The 20,562-nt window shown below is 41.4% G+C and overlaps 2 protein-coding genes across 8 annotated transcripts in view; one reads left to right on the plus strand and one right to left on the minus strand.

Moving 5' to 3' along the window:
* Positions 1-8,620, plus strand: LOC116843722 (zinc finger CCCH domain-containing protein 14). 4 transcript variants are annotated; one of them, XM_032814399.1, is made up of 8 exons: positions 1-164; positions 261-444; positions 2,057-3,898; positions 4,909-5,074; positions 5,345-5,508; positions 5,888-6,191; positions 6,297-6,429; positions 6,850-8,620. In XM_032814399.1, exons 2-8 carry the CDS (start codon positions 406-408, stop codon positions 7,088-7,090), a joined length of 2,889 nt encoding a protein of 962 aa, XP_032670290.1. In that variant the 5' UTR covers positions 1-164; positions 261-405; the 3' UTR covers positions 7,091-8,620. The 4 variants fall into 4 exon arrangements, with proteins under 4 accessions (XP_032670290.1, XP_032670292.1, XP_032670288.1 ...); XM_032814400.1 differs by having other exon boundaries at positions 52-164; positions 385-444; XM_032814397.1 differs by having other exon boundaries at positions 43-444.
* A 2,792-nt stretch (positions 8,621-11,412) lies between these two features.
* LOC116843728 (glypican-6) overlaps positions 11,413-20,562 on the minus strand; it is a 223,027-nt gene continuing 213,877 nt past the window's right edge. For all 4 annotated transcript variants that reach the window (XM_032814418.1, XM_032814420.1, XM_032814421.1 and 1 more), the window contains exons 4-8: positions 16,556-16,804; positions 15,908-16,076; positions 14,677-15,082; positions 14,393-14,562; positions 11,413-13,826 (exon numbers count right to left, since the gene is read on the minus strand). In XM_032814418.1, coding sequence (XP_032670309.1) covers positions 13,501-13,826; positions 14,393-14,562; positions 14,677-15,082; positions 15,908-16,076; positions 16,556-16,804 — 1,320 coding nt within the window. In that variant the 3' untranslated portion in view covers positions 11,413-13,500. The remainder of the gene's footprint in view (positions 13,827-14,392; positions 14,563-14,676; positions 15,083-15,907; positions 16,077-16,555; positions 16,805-20,562) is intronic.

Below are 20,562 nucleotides of genomic sequence, written 5' to 3' on the forward strand. Positions count from 1 at the left end.
GTGCTGCAAGTGTTTCAAGACAACGGACAGACCAATCGTATTGCCTTATGTGACGCTTCGTAATATTTGTAGTGTCGAACGGACTCTACTCTTATCCATACACCGCAGAAAAGGCACTCCGGTTCATCATGGCGGAGAATGTTGTTTTCAATCCATGATATAAGGTTTGTTTCTATTACTAAACTGGCTGCACTAACTTGCGCTAGTTCTCTTCTCTTTCTTCCATTAAGTCTCAATTGTGTATTTATATTTTTTTTAAGTTTTTGTAAGTGTACGCTGGTTTAGTGATAAAAAACAGACCTATAGTGTGCGACCACATCGGTGTATCGACTCGGCCGGTCGTTCGCTTAAACGACGCTGATCTTCCTGTTTGACATCATCCAGGTCGCCGATCACCCAGTAGTCATGGATATGCGCGGCATCGAGGTCACGAATCAGCTACGTGTGAGTGTCGTTCGAAGCACGCGTGTCCCGATAAACAGCACGAGAGATTCTCGTAATCCATTGGTACAGTAATGTACGATCTGGTTTGCGTGTGCAACTTATTATACTCCTACTTATACGTTGATATTGCGGTTATCGTTGTCACGTTACAGGAGTATATGTCAATTTCGGATGCAACACGTTTACTTATTCTGAACTGCCCTTTGTCAATAAAAGTGCCTTTAAGTATGACTAAGAGCTAATCAAAAGGTTTATAAGTCACATTTAGAGACACTTTTATCAATAAAAGACAGTCCAGAATAAGGATTTCTTATTTTTTGTACTTCATTGCACCTATAAAGAACATTCATGAGTTCTAAAATATATTTATTTATTTAACATTACTCTTTATATGCATGTAATAGTTTAGACAGTTTAGACAGAAATTATCGGTATCTTATTTTCTATAAATATTAAAATCCAGATATCAATAAAAGATGGATAATATGAGATATTCATGCAGAACCAGATAGAATATTTCTCCTGCTGTACATTGAGCAAATTATGTACTATACGAGCTTATAATTATATACTTACTGGAAGAATTTGTAATTAACTGAAATGACCTTGTGTATAGAATATTCCATTGATTCATAAATTTTTCAGCATTGCAGAGAAGTTTCTACAAGAATTGCTAATAACACAATTTCAAAGTATAAATATCTGTGATATATCATTTTGTGTTGCAATTAGAAGATATTTTAAATGAATTATCTAATCGAATAGTCTAACACTTGAACTAGATAAAAGAACGAATAGCTAAAATGCAAATACATGTAATATTAAAAAGAAAAAACTAATAATTAAGAGTTAAATAATAGAAAAGGTTAAATAATTTGATATTTTAAATAAATTTACCAGATGAAATAAATATCTAAAGAAATAATCTCCTAATTGCTTTGAGCAGGATGTTTAATTAAAAAACTTGGATCTTAAGGAGTTTATTTACCTAAATAAAAAAATGTTTAAAATTAGACAAAAATTTAACATAACATTTATCACTAGGAAATACATTTGTAATTTAAATTTAATGAGATTTGTCTGCACTGTTCATGAGAAATTTAACTTTGCACATGTAACTTTATGATAGAAGCAATATAGATAACCAATGTAATTTTGTAAAAAATGATGCTATCTAAATAAAGAACTTACTATTATAAGTGTTATATTAGGAAACATAGTATATATAAAAGAAAGAATATCATTCATTACATTGTTTTTATGTGTAATATCCGATTATAGTCCAGAAAACTGCTGATTTATGCTTTGAGTAACATTATACTGAATGTGATAAAATAATAGCATGGAATTAGTTTAAAAAATTAGTACTTATTTTTTTAGACAGTGAAATTAATCTAAAATCTAATTTTGTTATAAATCTAATTTTGAAATTAATCTAAAAATCTAATTTTGTTCAATATATAGTGAATTTGTAAGTAGCTCCCTTGATTCGCCCTGAAAATGCATTCCTGATGAATAAACTTAAATATTAAGAAATTATGATGGAGATATATGATCTGTAACGTATGATATGTAATGTATGGCTTTTTACTAAATAAAGTCAATCTTTCAGAGTGCCATTCGTGCCAAGCTGATGGAGTTAGGAGTGCGTTATGATGAAGAGCTACCAGACTACATACTGGTGATGGTGGTGAACAAGAAGTCCCGACAGCAGATGCACGACGATTTGAATCTTTTCCTGGAGGACTGCACGACCGTGTTCGTGGACTGGCTGCACGACCAAGTATTGAAGAAGCTGCAGAAAGTCACAGTAGCAAAAAAGAAGTCGTCCCGCGAGTTTGTTCCCACTGTAGTAGTGAAGCAGGAGGAGGAACGGAAGAAACGGAAGATATCGGCGACGTCATTTCTGGAGGATCAGGCAGCGGAGCAGCCCGAAAAGTCGACGAGTAAGGTCACGAGGGACGACAAGTCGGTGCAAAAGCAACAGCAACAGCAACAGCAGGCCGCAAAACTTTCTGTGCCGAATCAAAATTCAGAACAGAGTTACAAAACCGCGGAAAAGAGTGCAAAGAATATATATAGCAAAGGCAAGCCAGACGAAACGTCGACGGACGTCGTCAGCCACCAGGAGGCTCTTACCGTGAAGAAACCGCAAAGTTCTGTGCGCGACGAGAGCGTGACGTTAAAAGAACCAACTATGTTGGAGAGTCCCACCACGAAGACTGTGGATTTACACCGCGATCAAAGAGCCAGCGCCGAAGCACCGGGGAAGAGCTTGAAGCGATTGCCAGAAACGTCGAGCGGTCATCATGACGGTGCGGACAAGAAGGAGCAGGAGGTGAAGCGACCTCGTTCATCCAAAGAGGAAGAAGAAAACTCTGCGACGCCGTCGGAGGCCACGAAGAAACTCAAATCTTGCGTAAACAGGCCAAAAATCACGTCGGTTGTGTCAGTGAAAAACCGGCTCGGCATAGCGTCACCGAGAAAGAAATTTGAGGTCTACCGTGAGAAACCAACGGCAGCTGAGGGCAACGGCCGTTATCGTCAGTCGGACAAGCGATTCGATAAGCACCGCTACGGCGACAACGGCCGCGGCGGTTTCCAACGGAATAGAAACTTTGAAGGAGACGAGCGTTCCAGGCGGAGCCGCGACAGTGGCAGCGGCGCCAGCGACTCGCGTCATCACGAAGCGAACAAGATCAATGATGTGAGGAGTAAGATAGAGAGCAGTAAAAACGAGAAATTGGGGAGGAACGCGCAGGAGTCGCGGGAAAGGATCAATCTGAGTTCGAAGAGCGCGGACGTTGCGAAGAAAACGGCGTGCACTATCAAGGATCGCCTGGGAGTCTCGAATGTTACTAAGTCCGTGAAGTCGCAAGAAGCCGCGGACTGGAGCAGGAACCAGAAGAGCAACATGGAACAACCGCGCGACGGCTCAAGCGTCGCTAAAAACATCAAAAACCGGCTGGGTCCATTGAGAAACTTTCGGCCGGTGCGCAAGGCTGGCGCGAGGCAGTCACGTAGCAGCGAGGACGACGACTGTCTGAATCTGGGCGCCGAAGAAGAACAGGAGGAGCTGGACAACGATGACCAGTCTGCGAAGAACACGGGTCCCGTGAAGTCGCACATAGTCGCCGTGAACAGACCTGCTGCCTCGGGGAAAGTTGACAGGAAGCGTCCAAAGGAGATTCCGTTCAACGCGATACAACACTCCGGATATCTCAGCCACAGCACGAAGTCACAGATGGATAAGACGGACAGGCGAGGGGCGTTCAGTGACGTGGACGAGGATGTGGACGATACTCGGCTACCGAGCAAAGTGATTGTCACGCCTAGACCTCTGAAGCCGCTGCAACCGACTCAGAAGCGCGCCACACAGTCGCTCTTACTGAGAGCAGTCGCGGAGGCGAACCAATCGGTCGTTACGCAGAAGAATCCGGAGCCGTCTCTATTGGTGCGTCTCACCAATGTTTATTGCTCGATGGATAAATTGATAAATAAAAGTTATCGATAAATAAGTGTTGAAAGTTATTAGGTTAATTAGGTTGATGCAAAAGATTTGTCATTTTTCCATTAATTATCTCAAAAGTTCAGATATTAAAAAGAAAATAGATGAATTTGTGTAAATTAACTTATAGGATATATTATAGGCAAATACACACACACACACACACAGAAAACATAAATAAGCTTCTTGTTATCTAAATGTCTAAAAAGATACAAATGTTTTGTTTATTTTATTTGTAAAAATTATTAATCTTTCAAAATTGGATAATTTTACTATATATCTTTTATTTTATTTGATAAGCACGTCAAACTTTTTGCATCAATCTAATATATCAGTGAACAAGATCTTAAAGTTTAAGGGCCGATTTTTCAATGATAGTTTAAACTTAGATTTCAACATAAACTCTGTTTAAATAAAACAAACGCATTGTTAGAATAGAGTTTAAACTTGAATCCAAATTTAAACTGCTATTGAAAAACCGGCCTTAATTGTACAGATTGTTGCGATTATCGATAGAGAAAATAATGACGAGCTTCTGCATGATACAAGTTTCGCTACCACTGTGTAATATTTTTACTAGCGTGGTATGCCGTGGTTGCGAAACTTCCTCTATAAGATAAACGTCCCAGTGGTCGAACATACATGTCCCAATGATTGGTTTTGTATTTTTCTTTGTTGAAATGCTTTTCAATATACAAAACAATATAATAAATGAAAAGAAATATTTAGTTACTTTGTGATTTTGTTTCATTTATTGATAAGCATCTTAATAAACACAAGTATACATAAGTATACAAGTAAGCATAAGTATACATAAGTATACAAGTATACATAAGTATACAAATAAACATAAGTATTAATAATTTAATATACGTTCAATCACTAGGACGTTTACCTTAAATATGCACATAAATAGAAGTGTTGGAAATGTTCGATTAAAGTTTCAATTTTTGTAGGATAAGAAGCCGGTGTTAAAACGTCTAAAACCCGCCTCAACTCGCGATGTGAGCCAAAACTTATCAGTGCATCTGAATTCGACTAAAAGACTGGTTATGGAGAAGATACAAATCGAATTAAACACGTCGAATAATCTTGATACGGAGGATGCTGAACCTGCACCTTGTAAGTTCTGCCTGTCTACAAAAACATACGTTTTATCCATGTTGAAAGACATCAAATCTTCTTCACCTCCAGTTTTCGCAGCTTTTTGTCGGGGGAAATTAATATAATTAGTAGAACTCTACATATTACTCTCTTCTATTAAATCTATTAAAACGATTTCCTATAATTATCTTAAAGAACACAGTCGAAGCCAGAAAATTGAAGATAGACAAGTAAAATTCAGATAGCTTCGGGTTTCGTGATACACACTCACTGTCGCACAATCCGCAGATGTACCTCAAGCGGTAATGGACGAGCACATGGGTGTTGTGATGTCGTTATTCCAAAGGAGTGACGACAACCAGAAATTCTTAGTCACCCTAAATGGATACAACAACAATCTTATGAAGGAAAAGCTCGGTTCGGAAGACGATGAGGAACGGTTGGAGATGGAGGTAACTTCTGCTGATTGTAAAGCGACTAGAATGTTTACTCTAGAAAATCGGAACAAGTTTGTCAACTTATTTAGAGATTGGGGACAAGATGAGAAGAATTGACGTTTTGCTTAGTTATCTTGTAAAATGTTCGTTCAATTTTCGTTCACTTTGTTGGTTGAAACCTAACGTTACAATTTCTTTAGACTTGATCAGTGGAAAACTAACGGGCAACTAATTGATGGGATAACATAATTTAAAAAAGCAGTGCGTTCTCCGCTTCATGCTGCGCGGGTGCTACGCCCTATCTTATCTCATACGCGTGAAATTTCCTCGTTCCAGTCTTCCAGGTTTAATCCTCCCACGCATTCTAAACGCACGATGTGCCACATACTCGCAGGTGAACGAAGACGACGAGCTCGCGCTATTGACGACGCACAACGAGACATACACGCCGGCACAGAGCGAGTTAGAGAGCGGTGTGTTCCGGATAATGGACGGGACGGAGGACGATGTGGACGACGATAGTCCGAAGGAGGCGAGCGAGGAGAACAACGAGAACTGCAACACGGAGAACGTCGACAAGATGGACGAGGTGCCGCGAAAGCGGAGAAAACTGAGCCCGATAGTGTACAACCGTTCTCATTCCCCAAGTCCCACGCGACTGAAATCTAGCACGTCATTACCGACGTTACCGACCAAGTGTACGTATCGAATTGTTTCGTGAAGTTCTTATTGGCCTTCGAACCAGTGCTGTACAAGTGCAAACGTTTAATGGAGAGACGATAATGTTATGTTGTAACTTTCAGCTACAGATAAAAGGCTGCTGGCAGAAAGTACTGTTCCTGCCACCATAGACAAGTCCAGAGAGAACTGTAGATACTGGCCAAATTGTACGTTAGGAAACAAATGCGCGTATCTTCACCCGCCTGTTATGTGCAGGTGATGTAATGTTTATGTATACACACACCTACTTTTTACTGTGTTTGCAATATATGTATTTTTTTTATTGCTTTTGGACTGCCTACGGGTAGGTGACTGTTAACACGTTGACTGTCAAATACAAATAATCTCGTAATTAGCATGTGGTAAGAATTCTCTATTCTATATGTCTCAACTAGGAGTTAACTCGCATTCTTTTTGCGGGAATAAATAAACTTCGCTGAATAATAAGTATGTTAATTAATATAATAAAATAACACTAAAATAACACTGTCTTTAAATGACATTGAGAGTAAAGTTCCCTGTTGTTATTGTCAACGTGTCAAGATCAACGTGAGAATAATTGTATTGACTTGAATTAATTGGCACTTTTCTGCTTCTTCGCTTGATAACTAATTTCTTCTTTTTTCTCTGATACAGTGCCTTCCCGGCGTGCAAATTTGGGGACAAATGTGCCTATAGGCATCCAAAGTGCAAGTTCGGCCTGTCGTGCACCAAACTGGGCTGCGTGTTCTCCCATCCCACTCAGCAGTGCAAGTACCATCCATTTTGCACGAAACCGGCGTGTCCGTACTCCCATCCAGCGACGTCGCATACGCTGCCGCTTACTACAGAAGTGACAACTCAACGGGCGAAGTTCACTTGGCGACGGCGAGACTGAGCGGGACGTGGATAATACGGGCTCAAGCGCGTCATTCTAGCAATGGAGGCGGATCAAGACATGCTGCCCGGTCTCCATGCGAGATCATCTTGTACAGATATAGAATGGAAGGGACGTACCTTACGCGAATCTTCAAAGAGCGACGCGCCGCAGGATTGCGACAGGGACGATCGACTCTGTATTTTCTCGTCATTGGCGTTATCGTTATCATTGTCTGTTCTCGAGAACGTGTTTGTCGAGATACGCTACTGCGTATTGTGAGTTGACATGAGATCGTCATAAAACGGTTAATTTGACGGTCGAGGAGTACATTTGACAAAAACACTCAAGAGAAGTTTCGCGATTTATGTCCATTTTACCAATGTTGAGTTTAAACCTGGATCTAAGTTTTTGTTTGAAGGGAATTTGAACTTAAATTAAGGTTTAATCAATATCAGTGGGTAATGGCATTAGCGTGTTACATCTGAAGATTGTTTAAACAAAGTGGACACGTTCATCTCTCTCTCTCTCTCTCTCTCTTGCCATAGAATGCTTGAGAGAGATTCTACATTCTTTTTTCCAGTTTTCCGATTTCTTCCCTCCTCGATCGCTTTTTATAGATTCCAAGACCGAATACGTCGACAGTGGAGCGGATTGAACGATTTATCTCTACGTATTTATAATATAGTTCTTAATATAACAAGAAAAAGGAGAAGATTGTCAATCAGTCAAAGCTAGTCGATGCAATCGGATGATCTTAGAACCCTTTTAAATTCTCTTAACTCTGACGTTGATACGACCTCATCGAAATTTACATATGAGTGTGTCGCGATTGGCATGTAGGATGTGCTCGAAGGCGCGTCGCCTGTCGTGCATAGCTTTTAACGTCGTTGCAGTAATGTATTAGCTTTAAGAGACGGCCAGAGAAATGGCACAATTAGGTCTGCTCCTTTTAGACACGCTCTCTTTTCCAACTTCTTTGCGATGTTCTTTCCTTCAGCTCGCTGTCATCCTTCGCTCCCACCTCGAGTAGACAAGAGGGTACAATTAGAAGGAGCACACCTATAACATTATTTCATGTTGCACATGATGTAACTATTGTTAAGCGAGAACACTTGTATCGGCATTATAGGGGCGTGTATCGGCATTATAGGGGCGTGTATCAAGATTTTTCGATTTGTTTTTTTAGTTAAAAATGTTTTTAACTATCAGTATATGTGATCAGCCAATTCATGTCGACCATTTGATTTGCTCGCGAGGATAGACATGAGGACGCGACAATTTCTACCGCGTTTACGCGCACTTAATAATGTTATACTGATCTTATGTCTCTGATCGGAAAGAGACATCGCGCAAGCTAGATATCCCAATCATTCGAATTATGTTTCTGTAATTTACATCAATTGTATAGAATTGTAGATGAAAAGGGCGAGATCGACTTCGTATTATTATTTACTTAGTACTATCGAATCTTAATCCCGTTATCAGATATGTACAATACTATTAAGATGTGAGTCAGAAGCAAATATATGATGATTTCTGTAAATCATAGTTCTCGAGATATTCTTCCCTCGTTGTACGTGGGGAGTCGATAATGATCTATCCTCCCCCGAAAATTTCTTCTTCCGCAAGGTACAGCATACAATTTGATGTTAATGGTAAAGTCCGGTATTAGGTATTAGGTATATGTTTTTATTATCCTATGAGAAACGTTCTCTTTTTCCTATATAAACGAACTTTTCGTAAATGCGGAGGAATAATATATCACGATTAGTCTTAAACACCCGTATTCATAGCGTACGCAGTCCTCAATTAACACAATCGAGATGTGCATCGACATATTACATTGTCAAGCAGTTGACAATTGAGAAAACCAAAGTAGATTGTGTCGTAAAGTATGTATGAATACGTTGGCAAGTGTCGAACTCGTCAAACAGAAGTTGAGAAAAGTAGAACGCGGCAATGCGGGAAATCAGCCGGAATATACATGCGAATAGCCACGACGCGTTCCTCTGTATCCTCGATCGCGCGAGTGTCTCCTTAAAAGGAAACGAAAAAATCGGTAGATGTGAGCACGACTTCTCATTACACTCGTGGTACACTCGCACACGTCATACCGCAACTCGTCCATATACGTATAAATCTATTTGTGTTCTCCTTTGTCGTACTGGGACTCCCGCTTCCTCTAAATTTATCTATTTTTTTTCTCGCAAATAAAGGACTCCGCGAGTACGTTTGCAACGGGAAAAACTCGCGTCCCGCACCGAGCGGCCTTACTTTTACAAAAATCCGTCAACTGTCGATAAAGCTTTCTCTCGAAAAACACCCTGTTCCCTATCTCGATATACCCTCGTATTGCGCTCCGTGGCGCGCGCATCCCGGAAGGGGTCGGAAAAAGAAAAGGAGAAAAAGAATAATACATTATATATACGGTACGTACATACATACATATACATATATGTATAAAAGTGTGCGCAACGTTCTCCGCGAGATAGATTTGGCAAGGAATAAAAATATCGTGATTACTATACTATACGATCGATGTCGTGTGTACGTATGTATGCATGTATGTGTTCACATGTGTATGTGTCGTCAGGGGATCAACAAATCTCGAGAGAACGAGAGAGAGAGAGAGAGAGAGAGGAGAGTCTCGCGTCCTCTCTCGCAACGGGTCGCTTTTTTTAAACACGCATGCTCAAAACATCCTTCAGCCGCAAAATGTTATAATTTTATATTAATTTCATTTTATATATATAATAATATTAATAATAATAAAATAATAATATAATTACAAATAATTAGTTATATATATATAATATTATATAATAATAGTTATATATATAATATTATAATATTATATTATATATATTAACTATACATATATATAACATTATAATAGTTATATAATAGTTATGTATATATAATATATATTATAATAGTTATATATATAATATATTTTAATATTTCACTAGATTTTTTTAAATGTCCGTCTGCGCCCGCGCGCGCCTATTTTCACCCTTTGACGGTGAGCTGAAGAAAAGCGCGGGTGCGTGGAGAGCGCGGTCATATAATGCTCGATTTATTTGATTTTATCACAGGAGCCCACCTCCGACCGCCGTTCCCTCACATCACTTTGACACTGTTCCCTCCGAGTTAATAAATGCTACGCGAACAATACGGCAGAGTGGCGGATACCGCGAGCCGTCGGACGGCACAATAGTGCAAATCGCTTTCCTGCGAGACAAAGGGGCGAAAATAGCCGACACAAAAGAAACGTTACAACGACATCATAATATTGTTTCTGTAGTAATTGAAAGATACTTCCTGTATGTATATGCATGTGTGCTTATTTAAAGAATAATTCAGTAGTCAGGCTCGCAGCTCAAATTAAAGAATAATTCAGTAGTCAAGCGCGCAACTCGGCGATTATTTGAAAGGGTAATTAGCCGAATGAAGGTACTGTTTTACGTCATATATGGTCATAATTACAGACAACCGTTGCTCTTTCATTACTGACTCGCGTCGATTATCTCGTCCGACGACCCGTACACAATGCTCGACAAAAGCGGAATCGATTGTCCAATAAAATGTGGCGTCGAGGAAAGAAAACTCTGTTCCTTTTATCGGTTTTACACTTCCCACGAAAACCGTTCTACAAACTGCTCGCTCGTCTTTATGTCCCTATATCTGCATGTACATTTGTTTTGCACGCCGAAGCGCCAAACGTCACCGCACATCCTTATCGCACGCCACTGTCCTTATGTACACCTTAAGTCGTAACGAATACCCTTCGCGCGCGCGTCTTCCGCTTGTCGCTATTAATTATAACGCAAATTAACATTACAGTGTGTCTCACGGCTCGGTCTCGCGATGGCTTGGAATGCACTCCCTTTGAAAATCTCTTTCTCTCTTCCTCTTTCTCCTTTTCCTTGAGTCCTCATTATCCATTAATTGTTACTTTCGTTTGATTGTATCGCGTTGTCCCGCAGCAAAGGAATCGCACTCGCCATCGAACGAGATCGAGCGTCGTACATTTCCTTTCTCTTTTCTTCTATCAATAATCTCGCATATAACGTGAGCCAAGAGTTGAATCCTCGTTCATGGATTCACGGAATCGCCGCGATTCCATATCTCGTGACTCGCGTTCTTAATAAGCATCAGCTTTCGATCGTGCGCGACGCTAAATGCGAAACGAGAAGCTGCTACGATCGCACTCAGCGCCAAAGACATGACTGGCCGATTGAACTCATCTGAAATTTAAATCGCACAATCGAACATGGATAGAAGCGAGAATCCGCCAAATATGTCTGTCTGTGTGTATGTGTGTGAGTGAAAAGCGAAGATCAATCTGATTTTTATTCGTTCGAAATCTAGGCAGCCAATGCCGACATGAAATATAAACAGGAGACAGTCGCGTTTAACGTTGTAAAAAATACTATGGTACAACTTAATTAAGATATTGGTATCTTATAATATGATTGAAATATGCTGATCTTCTGGTAGGTGAGAATTATTATTTTGGATTGCGCAGTGAGTTATGTGGATCTGCCAACAGACTGTCGAATAAAAAATACGAAATTATTCATTTAAGCAAGCCAGTAATTAGTACAACGCGCGGCTTCTCCGGAAATCCATCCATAGAACGAGGATTCTGATTGTTCATGCCTCCCGCCGCTTTCCAGGACTCGCGCATTCGAGTTCCCGGTCGATCACACGACGAACACTTAATAAATATTCAGTCCCGCTTCTCCGCTTGTCGTATACTCCGCTCGGCTCCTCTTACGTATATCGGGTATGTCGAAACTACATATACCTCTCGTCGGGATTGTTGGCGCGCGGATTGCTACATCGCCTGTCGCGATTATTTACGTTCACCCGGTGCGCTAGACACCGTGACGCACGCGAGATCAAGATATGCAGTCGCGTCGTCCGATCGACGATCGTCTTCTTCTTTATAGCCGCACGGCTCGGCCCCTAATCGCACATCTCTCGTGACCAAAAGAGAGATGAACGAGAACAGCATTACAGTACAGCGTGAAATATTTTAATAATAAGTCTGAATTTCCCGTTGTGGCAGTAGAGAATTCCGATATGCCGCGTGTTGGAAAACCCGGAAGGACAGCTCGTTCCAATCGGAATGAGTTTTCCATCTTTCACGACAACTCGCTTACGTAAAAATCTGAATGTTCAATCGGGAATACCTACTAGTTTTCGACAAAAGACCATAGAGTAAATCTAAAATTAGAAGGAAAGACATGATCCAACTGGAATGTGGTTACCCCACCGCCGTGATATAATTTACAATTTTTTTTCTGTCCTTTTCTTTTTTTTTAGTTGGCAGTAAGTCTGATAACGTTTAACGCAGTGTACCCTTCTAAAATTCGGAAATGTTAACCTTAGATGAACAACGCGAATAACTTTCACGCATATTAAAAACCTTAAGCTTTTCTTCTAATATTTATCTTACAGTTCACTGAAATGGATGCCACTGCTCTGAGATATTTCTTGAATGAGTAGAGATTACTCACTCCTACTTTAATTACACACGAAGATGATCATAAATTATCACTGCCTTTTTAACTTTGAAGCTTTCAATATGAGTGAAAGTTACTCACGCTACCTTCCTAGAGTTAAATGGCGCAACAATTTCATCCCGAGAGTGCTTCTTCTCGGGAAAACAGGATCGTTTGCATGCATCTCGGAGCCCCGTTTCCGTTTCCGACACGATCGTTTCGCAAGTTCGAAAAAGTACACGTCTACACTTCGAAAGGCATTTTCGCACCATCACGTGGCAAAGGAAAGAGAAAGAGAGCGCGGGTGACCAGATCACAGCGGAGGCATGCCCGACGAACTGGGAGGGGAAGAAACATCGCTCGGAGGTACTGTTAATTCCAGCCAGCTCGGCGGCGATAATAAAACCGAATGGCGGGGACAACACAGTCGAAGAATGCGCCGTCTCTCTTCTACCCGGCGAGACAAAGCTTCCGCTGGGTCACTCGCGCTCGCATTGTTTCCCTCGCCTGAGAGAGGAGGCGTCGTCTCTCTTGTCCCAACAATAATCCATTAATCGCGCGTGATTCGCCTCGCCTCACCTTCGGCCTCGCCGCCGCACGGCGTTAGCGACCACGCTATGGCCATGAGTACTCTCGCTTCAAGTCGACAAGTCGATAAGTAAGGAAAGAACGCAGAAGCGTCCATCCTCATCAAGCGTTCCTTCCTCTCGCGTTGATCCGCGTCCTCCTCACGGATCTGCAACGGATCGACAATGAACCGGCACAAGCTGATCCGTACGTTTCGTAGCGATCCACGCGCGACCTTTTCATCCAAAAAGTCCATTCAAAAAGTCTTCTTCAAAAGTCCATTTTCCATCAATCGGCTCGCGAACCGGGCAATATTTACACTGTGCTACGCTCGTCCCGAGATCCACCCGATCACAGCCATTCAGTGAGACAACCGCCGAACCACATCATCACTATCGGCAGCAGGTACGTCGTCAGCGCCCTGTTAAGAGACATCTTCTGCCTGCTGGCGCCATTGGCGCCGTCCACGGTAGTTTGGTTGTTGGCGTTGCTTGCGCCGACAGTCTTCGGTTCGATGTTCATCCGCGGCGGCGTCTCGACCTCGTGCACCACCGGGGGCGGTTGCTTCGGCGGTTCTGGTTCCGCAGGACCGTAGCCGGAACTCTCATTGAAGCCATCTTCATCGTCGGTGAAGGCACCGTCGCCTGAGCCGCTGCCAGAGCCGTAGAATGTTTCCTCTGCGAGATCAGAAATGGTGAGTCATTATTATTAATGATTTAGATAAAAAGATGCTTGTGTGTTATTATCAACACTTTAGAGGCACGCTACTCTTTCTTTGGGAAAAGTATTTCCACTTTGACAGGCATTATCGTTGGGAATGCTTTAGAAACTTTTCTTGGGACCAGGTGATATTCGAAAATGCTTTAAAAAACATTTGGAAAACTGGTTAACAAGTTTTAACTTGGTCTTTAGTTCAAGTTGGTTAAAATGCATAAGTGCAAAAGATATGTGCAACGTATAAAAGATATGTGCAATTAACATATAGTTAACACATTGCGAACCAGATATGCAGTTATAATATTTTACTCAAACTTAAAAAAACATTGTCCTTCATTAAAGATCTTTTATTGAACAATGTCCTGACAATAGTCCTTTATTAAGGACTATCAAACAGGATATACTAAAGTACTACGGTTTAGTCTTTAAAGAAGTGAATCGACATTTCAAACCTCAAGAACTATGCTTCAGTCGATTCAATTCTCCTTGTCAAGCCGTTAACATTGAAAAATCGGCGAATGCTCACCCGTATCGATCCAGTCAACATCTTGTCCGTTGAACGCGGACTTCAATCTGTTCGTGATGGTGGTGAGCGCGTAGAGTTGGTCCCTGACGATGGTCGACCGTGGTCCTACGCTGCGCACCTCCGCGTTGTTCTTCTGAGACTCGCCGTCCGAGGCCACCGGGTATCTATACCTGAAACAGTGACGAGCGTACAAGTTGCGTGCGCGAGTGAATGAGCGAGCGTGTTAGCCTCGTATGCATTTTATTCTCCATGACTTGACTGGAACGGAAGAACATTCCACTCACTTGTCTATGTGCGTGCCGTTCCAGCACTCCTTCGTGTTAGACTGGCCCATACCCATACCGTTGTTGCACAATCGATACGGCAGATACACCCAGAATTGCTTGGAGTCGCGCACTCGTTGGCGGATTTCTTTCACCAGCTTGTCCATAAGCGCGACGGCCTGGGCGCGATCGTCCGTCAACGTTTCTTGGTCAAAGTTCAATGACTCCAGCTGCAATTCGCGATTATCCCTACGCTTACGTTTGCCCAAAACCGGCCGGCCACAGCCAGTGAATACACGTTGCGATACGTCTTGGCTGTTCTCCTGGAAATTCATGATCGCCTCGGAGATCTTCAGGTTGATGGGGCGCACCAGCACCTCAATGTTAAATGGTCCGATCAGCCGGTCGGCGATCTTGTCCACGGCATCTATGCTCAGGAAACAGCGAGAGATTAGTCGACCAGAGAGTTGGAGGATTACTGACGATTACTGCTAGGAGAAGATTACCACTAAGATTAACTACTAAAGAACTAGGATTATTACTTTGCTACCGAGTAGCGAAGCGAAGAAAGATGGAATGTCCTGGATTTGAGTTAGTAACTAAGAAGGATCAAAGGAAGGAGCGAAAGCGTAGAAAAGGATAAGACGTGTGGTAGCAGGTACTTTGCCAACTTGCGGCACTTTTGCGTAAATTTGATCAAATATTAAAGTGCATGGAGGTTTAAAAAAAAGATTAATAAATAATTGATAAATTCCCATGTACCTTAATAGTTGATGAAATGCATGCGAGAATGCCAGTTACTATATATTTTGCCCTATTTTAAGTATATACTACAGCTTAATCTACAATATGCTCTTTTCTTTCTGTTTCTCTTTCCTTCTTTTCTAGCTTAATGCTTAAGATTTAAATAAAAAAGAAAGATAAAAAGAAAGAAACAGGAAGCAAAGAGCACATTGTAGATCAGGCTTTCATCACGTTTCAGAAGTCGACGTATCTTGTCATAGTCCTGTGTCGCTCGACGAGAAGAAGCTCGTCGTTTGGCATTTGTGACAACACGATGCGAGGCGCAATGAGTCACTCTGCCGTCGCGGAAAACTCTCAAGAGGGTACACAAACGTTCGACACATACGACAAATTGTGCGAACGTACGCGCACACGCGTGCGCGTTCACGTCGATGGTCTGATGTCCTTACACGATATAATAGCTGATAGTTAGCGGGGGTGGGACGGGGCAGGAATACAAATTGCTCACCGACGAAGTGATTCCACTCAGCGTCGAGTGCTGCGTGCTGCGCCAAGCAACCCTTCATCACATTGGTGCACATGTCGTTGCACGCCACCACGTTATTCGGTATGCCGATGCAGTACGGACAAGCTGTCATCTTGGTTAGGGCAGCTGCACAGTCCGTAGACGGTTTCAGCTACAACAAAGACTGCGTTCTAGAATCCTTGCGCGAGTTACGGCAAGATAATCGCGTGAGAGTCTTGAGGAAACGTTCCGAGGAATTTGAGGAAACGGTTGAGGTTGTGGTGAACAAAACAAAAGTGCAATCGATCGAGCAAAGCTCGATGCCAATAACGTACATAAACAAGACCTAGGCATATGCATAATTATCTTCTAACGTAAATAATAATTTACCTACAACTAGCTGTGAATATCGAAATTGAAATTAAATGACAATTTATAATTTATTAGAAATTACTGTGAGTTTTTCTAAATTTATAGACATTATGAATTATTTTAATTATTGAAATGATCAGATAAATATCAAAATGATATTAAGAGTGATTAGACAAAGAGTGAGTCAAATTCGTCTTAATTTTTGCTAAGTTTTGAAAATTAATTAGACGCCCTGTATTAAGCGTTACTAAATCACTCGAACGTGTTGCAGATTCTCACCGTTTGCATATTTTTTAATACGTTCGCGGCAACAGTCAAGGCCTGGCTGAAAGCCCTCGTGGCCACGAAGGAGCGTTTAATCTGCACGCTTAATTTCGGCGGCACGTCGCCGAACGGTCGCATCTCCTTCATATGATCGCTCACGCACTCCAGATATTTGTTATCGAATGTGTACTGGCTGTTGAGCACGGTAAACATCTTCTGATAGAGGATATTGAAGAAATTGTCCAAGGCGTCGTCCAGGTCCACCTGAAATTTTAGTGATTTGAGTTTTACGCGATTTATACGTTTATTACTTTTCAATAATAGTTTAAATTTAGATTTAAGTTTAAATTCTGTTTACACAAAACGTATCAAACACACTGTTGAGAGGCCAGAGTTTAAACTTAAATCTAAGTTTAAACTATCGTTAAAAAATCGGGTGTTAGACGAGCACGAATTCTTCATCGAACGCAGAAATTCCTAACAGATATTTTTTCGTATATTTTTATTAGAAATTTAGAAATATTCTATAATATTTTTAATATATAAATTGGAAATTTATTTGAGATAATATCGTCACGCGCGTGCGCTGACCTTCCCAGAATGAAATTTATTTCGACAAGTTAGGACATCAGATTTCCACACGATAGAAAACACAATCCCTCTTCTGGAAATCAGCCTGCTAATTTGCAAAAATATAACTCCGAGGCGTTAAGTACATGAGACAAATGTGATAAATCGAAATACAAATTGTTCCCTCCGGTCGTAAATTTAAGTCCGGTGTGTGCGAGCGCCGTGTCGGAGCCGTATTAATCGTGAGCTCGCGATAATTCGATAATAATCATTCGGAGTGCAGCCCGCGCCCGCTTTTTCGCCCTTTTACTTCGGATATCAATCGGCATTCAATCTGCGCGGCTTCAAACAAATTGCACGTCGCGCCCGATCATAACTCGGATTAATCGAAAGCCGACAACCGAGCCGCCGAGAGCCCGGCAGTCCAGAATATTAATGAGTTCCAGCAATTATTCGCGCAATTAGAATACAAGAGCGCCCGCTAAGAACTCGATTCCGCCGCGTCGCTGCTCTCGCGCGTCGCCAACGAAAAGAAGCGGCCAGGGTTGCGCGAGAATATAAATTGACTCGATATATTTAATTCGTGGGTGCTCTCGTCGCACGTTGCGCCTCTGACATTACCACGGTACTTTATTCGATTACACGCTCTTGGAATCCTGGAATGAGATATGAGCCGCGCTTATTTAACGTATTTGACTCTTGGCGCTTCTTCCCATTAACTCATTTACATCATTAAGAGATTTGAAAAAATACATTCTGAGAATCACTGAGTTTTTTCTTCTTTAGATCAATGTCAAAAATCAAATATCAAATATAATCTCATCGCGGAATTTTCTCATGTATGGTCTCGAGGGGATTCTTCTGAAACTAAAAGAAGAATATTCTAAACATAATATTATTTCTTTTCATCGAAAGAGGGATATTCTTTTGATAAAAGTTTTCCTTTAGAATATGGGATTGCGCAGGAAATAGCACCTTGCAATTAGAATTTTCTTTCTCTGATTATTAAAATATTTTCCTTTTGGTTATAGAGAAGAATCTTATTGAGGCCATACATAAGAGGATACTTTTTTTTATGATCAAACGGATTAGAAACATATGATTCTTTTAAATCATATTTTGAACATTTTAATTATCATTACTGCCTATTTCGTAAAATTCAAAATTTCGCACGGAAAGGAAGGAGAAAGTAGACAATGGCATTGTATTTTGATACGACAGAAAATTGAAATTTGTATTAACTCAGCGATAACGTGGCACGAAAAATCCATAAAAATTCTGACTGACGGGCGACGTGTCGCTTTGGGGAGGCCACGTACGACGAAATAAATATCTCGCTTTGACTCTCTAGCGGGTTGAAAGCGAACCGATCCGTGAAACGCGGGAGATTAATATTCGCGATAAATTTATTAGCGACGAGAAATACGCGATGCGCGCCGCACCACGCCATGCCACGCCATAGCATCACTGCAACAATAATGCATTCATGCAACCGGCGCACACCACCACTTCAGTGCCGTCGTGTGCATGCAGAACGAGGGGGAACAGGTTCGAGTGGCGCCGGTGAATAATTCGAGACGATTTGAATGACAATCGAAGCGACTCGATCATCTCGATCGTCGTCTCTTCTATCTAACCATCTCTCTCTCTCTCTCTCTTTCTCTCCCCCTCGCCCTTTCATGCCATCCTCCTTTTGATACGCGTGACGAATTACACGACACGATACCGCGTACCTGTCACGTACTCCTCTCACGGGCACACAGCCCGGCAGCAATCGTTCCTTAATCCTTACCCTCGTGTAAATTTGCTCGGTTAAAAGATAACGCGATCAAGACGAGACGATACCCCGCTTAGCGGAGTAACAGGTGCGTCTCGCAGCAGTCAGGAGCCGAAAAAAGGGAAGGGATTTTTCGCTGCAATCCACGCAGCATTATCCTCTCTTGCTGACCAAACGGAACTTTATTGCATATCCTTGCACCGTGAATTCTTCGTGCGTTCGCTCGTACGCTTAATAACGCGCCGTTCTCGATGCAACAACACAGTGCGATCGCGTGTTTGTGAAAGTGAAATTAAATTCCATCTTGAGGAGGCTCGAAGCGCGCCCACCCACGCCTGTGACCCTCCTGTCGGGAGGGTAGGCTCGGGAAATCCAATAGATCACGGGATATATTGAGATTGTGTAATAAGTGATTTCGGATTTTTACACGGATAAAGTTACACGATTGCACTATTATGTCGTTATAATTTTATGAAACCATGTATGCGCCGTTCTGATCTTTTCTACACGAGAAGAATATTATACTATTTTTTTTTATATAAATTGTTTTCATATTATTTTTTACTATAAAATTCTCACCGTATATTACCCCTTATTATCTTAATTTATTTAATTTCTGGATTAGATAAATTATTTATCTTATGTCGTTATAATTTTATGAAACAATATATGCGCCGTTCTGATCTTTTCTACACGAGAAGAATATTATACTATTTTTTTTATATAAATTTTTTCATATTATTTTTTACTATAAAATTCTCACCGTATATTACCCCTCATTATCTTAATTTATTTAATTTCTGGATTAGATAAATTATTTATCTTTTGAAAATACATCGCTTCATAAAGTTAAAAGGACATAAAAATACGATCGTTTCACTTAAATACGTTCAAGACTGAGAAAGTGGCTTGTTACGTGTATTGCCAGCATTATTATTCTTTCGCAAAAGATTATTACTCACTGCCAATATTTTTGTGTGACTTATTTTGTGGCTAAAAATTAATTCCTCTTGATTTAATACTTAAAGAGCCATAATACAGTTTCGTTTCGTTTTAATATGGGAAATTTATTTAATCTGGGAAATTTATTTAATCTGGGAAATTACTTATTAAACAGTTAAATATAATTGTGAGGGTCCTCCGACTGCTGGATGTACACGACGTATACGGGACACGGCCGACCCTCCGGAAGGTCCGACGGTTGGGTTGGCCGGGATATTTTCAGCCCGACCAGCCGATCCCTTTATCGGGACGATGCTGGACGTCAAAAGCACATTGATTAAACTCGCCTTAACACGCGATTCCCACCCTTCCTCTCTCGCTCGACTTTCGGGCTTCGGAAACATCGTTGGATGTCGCGAACAAGGGGTTGGAGGGAAAGAGCGCCGGAAGCCGCGGGTTTCCAAGGGCGCCGAGGGTGGCTAAAGGTCGGTCGCGCCGATTGTCGCTAATTACTCAAAGATACGATCAAGTCCGAATGACCGGCGTTGCAGCGCGCACAGAACTTCAGAGCCGAGTTTTTAATTCGTGAGATCCGTTTCGTAAATAGGAAGTCGCATATTTAAACGCGGACTTTGCAAGTCGCGGCGGTTGTTCGGAATCTTATTTTTGACGTCTCGCTGGAAATCAAGAGAGGGAGAGAGAGAGAGAGAGAGAGAGAGAGAGAGAGAGAGAG

The sequence above is a fragment of the Odontomachus brunneus genome, unplaced genomic scaffold, assembly GCF_010583005.1.
Source record: "Odontomachus brunneus isolate Ranch 3 - 2012 unplaced genomic scaffold, Obru_v1 Obru_scaffold_035, whole genome shotgun sequence".
Taxonomy (NCBI): domain Eukaryota; kingdom Metazoa; phylum Arthropoda; class Insecta; order Hymenoptera; family Formicidae; genus Odontomachus; species Odontomachus brunneus.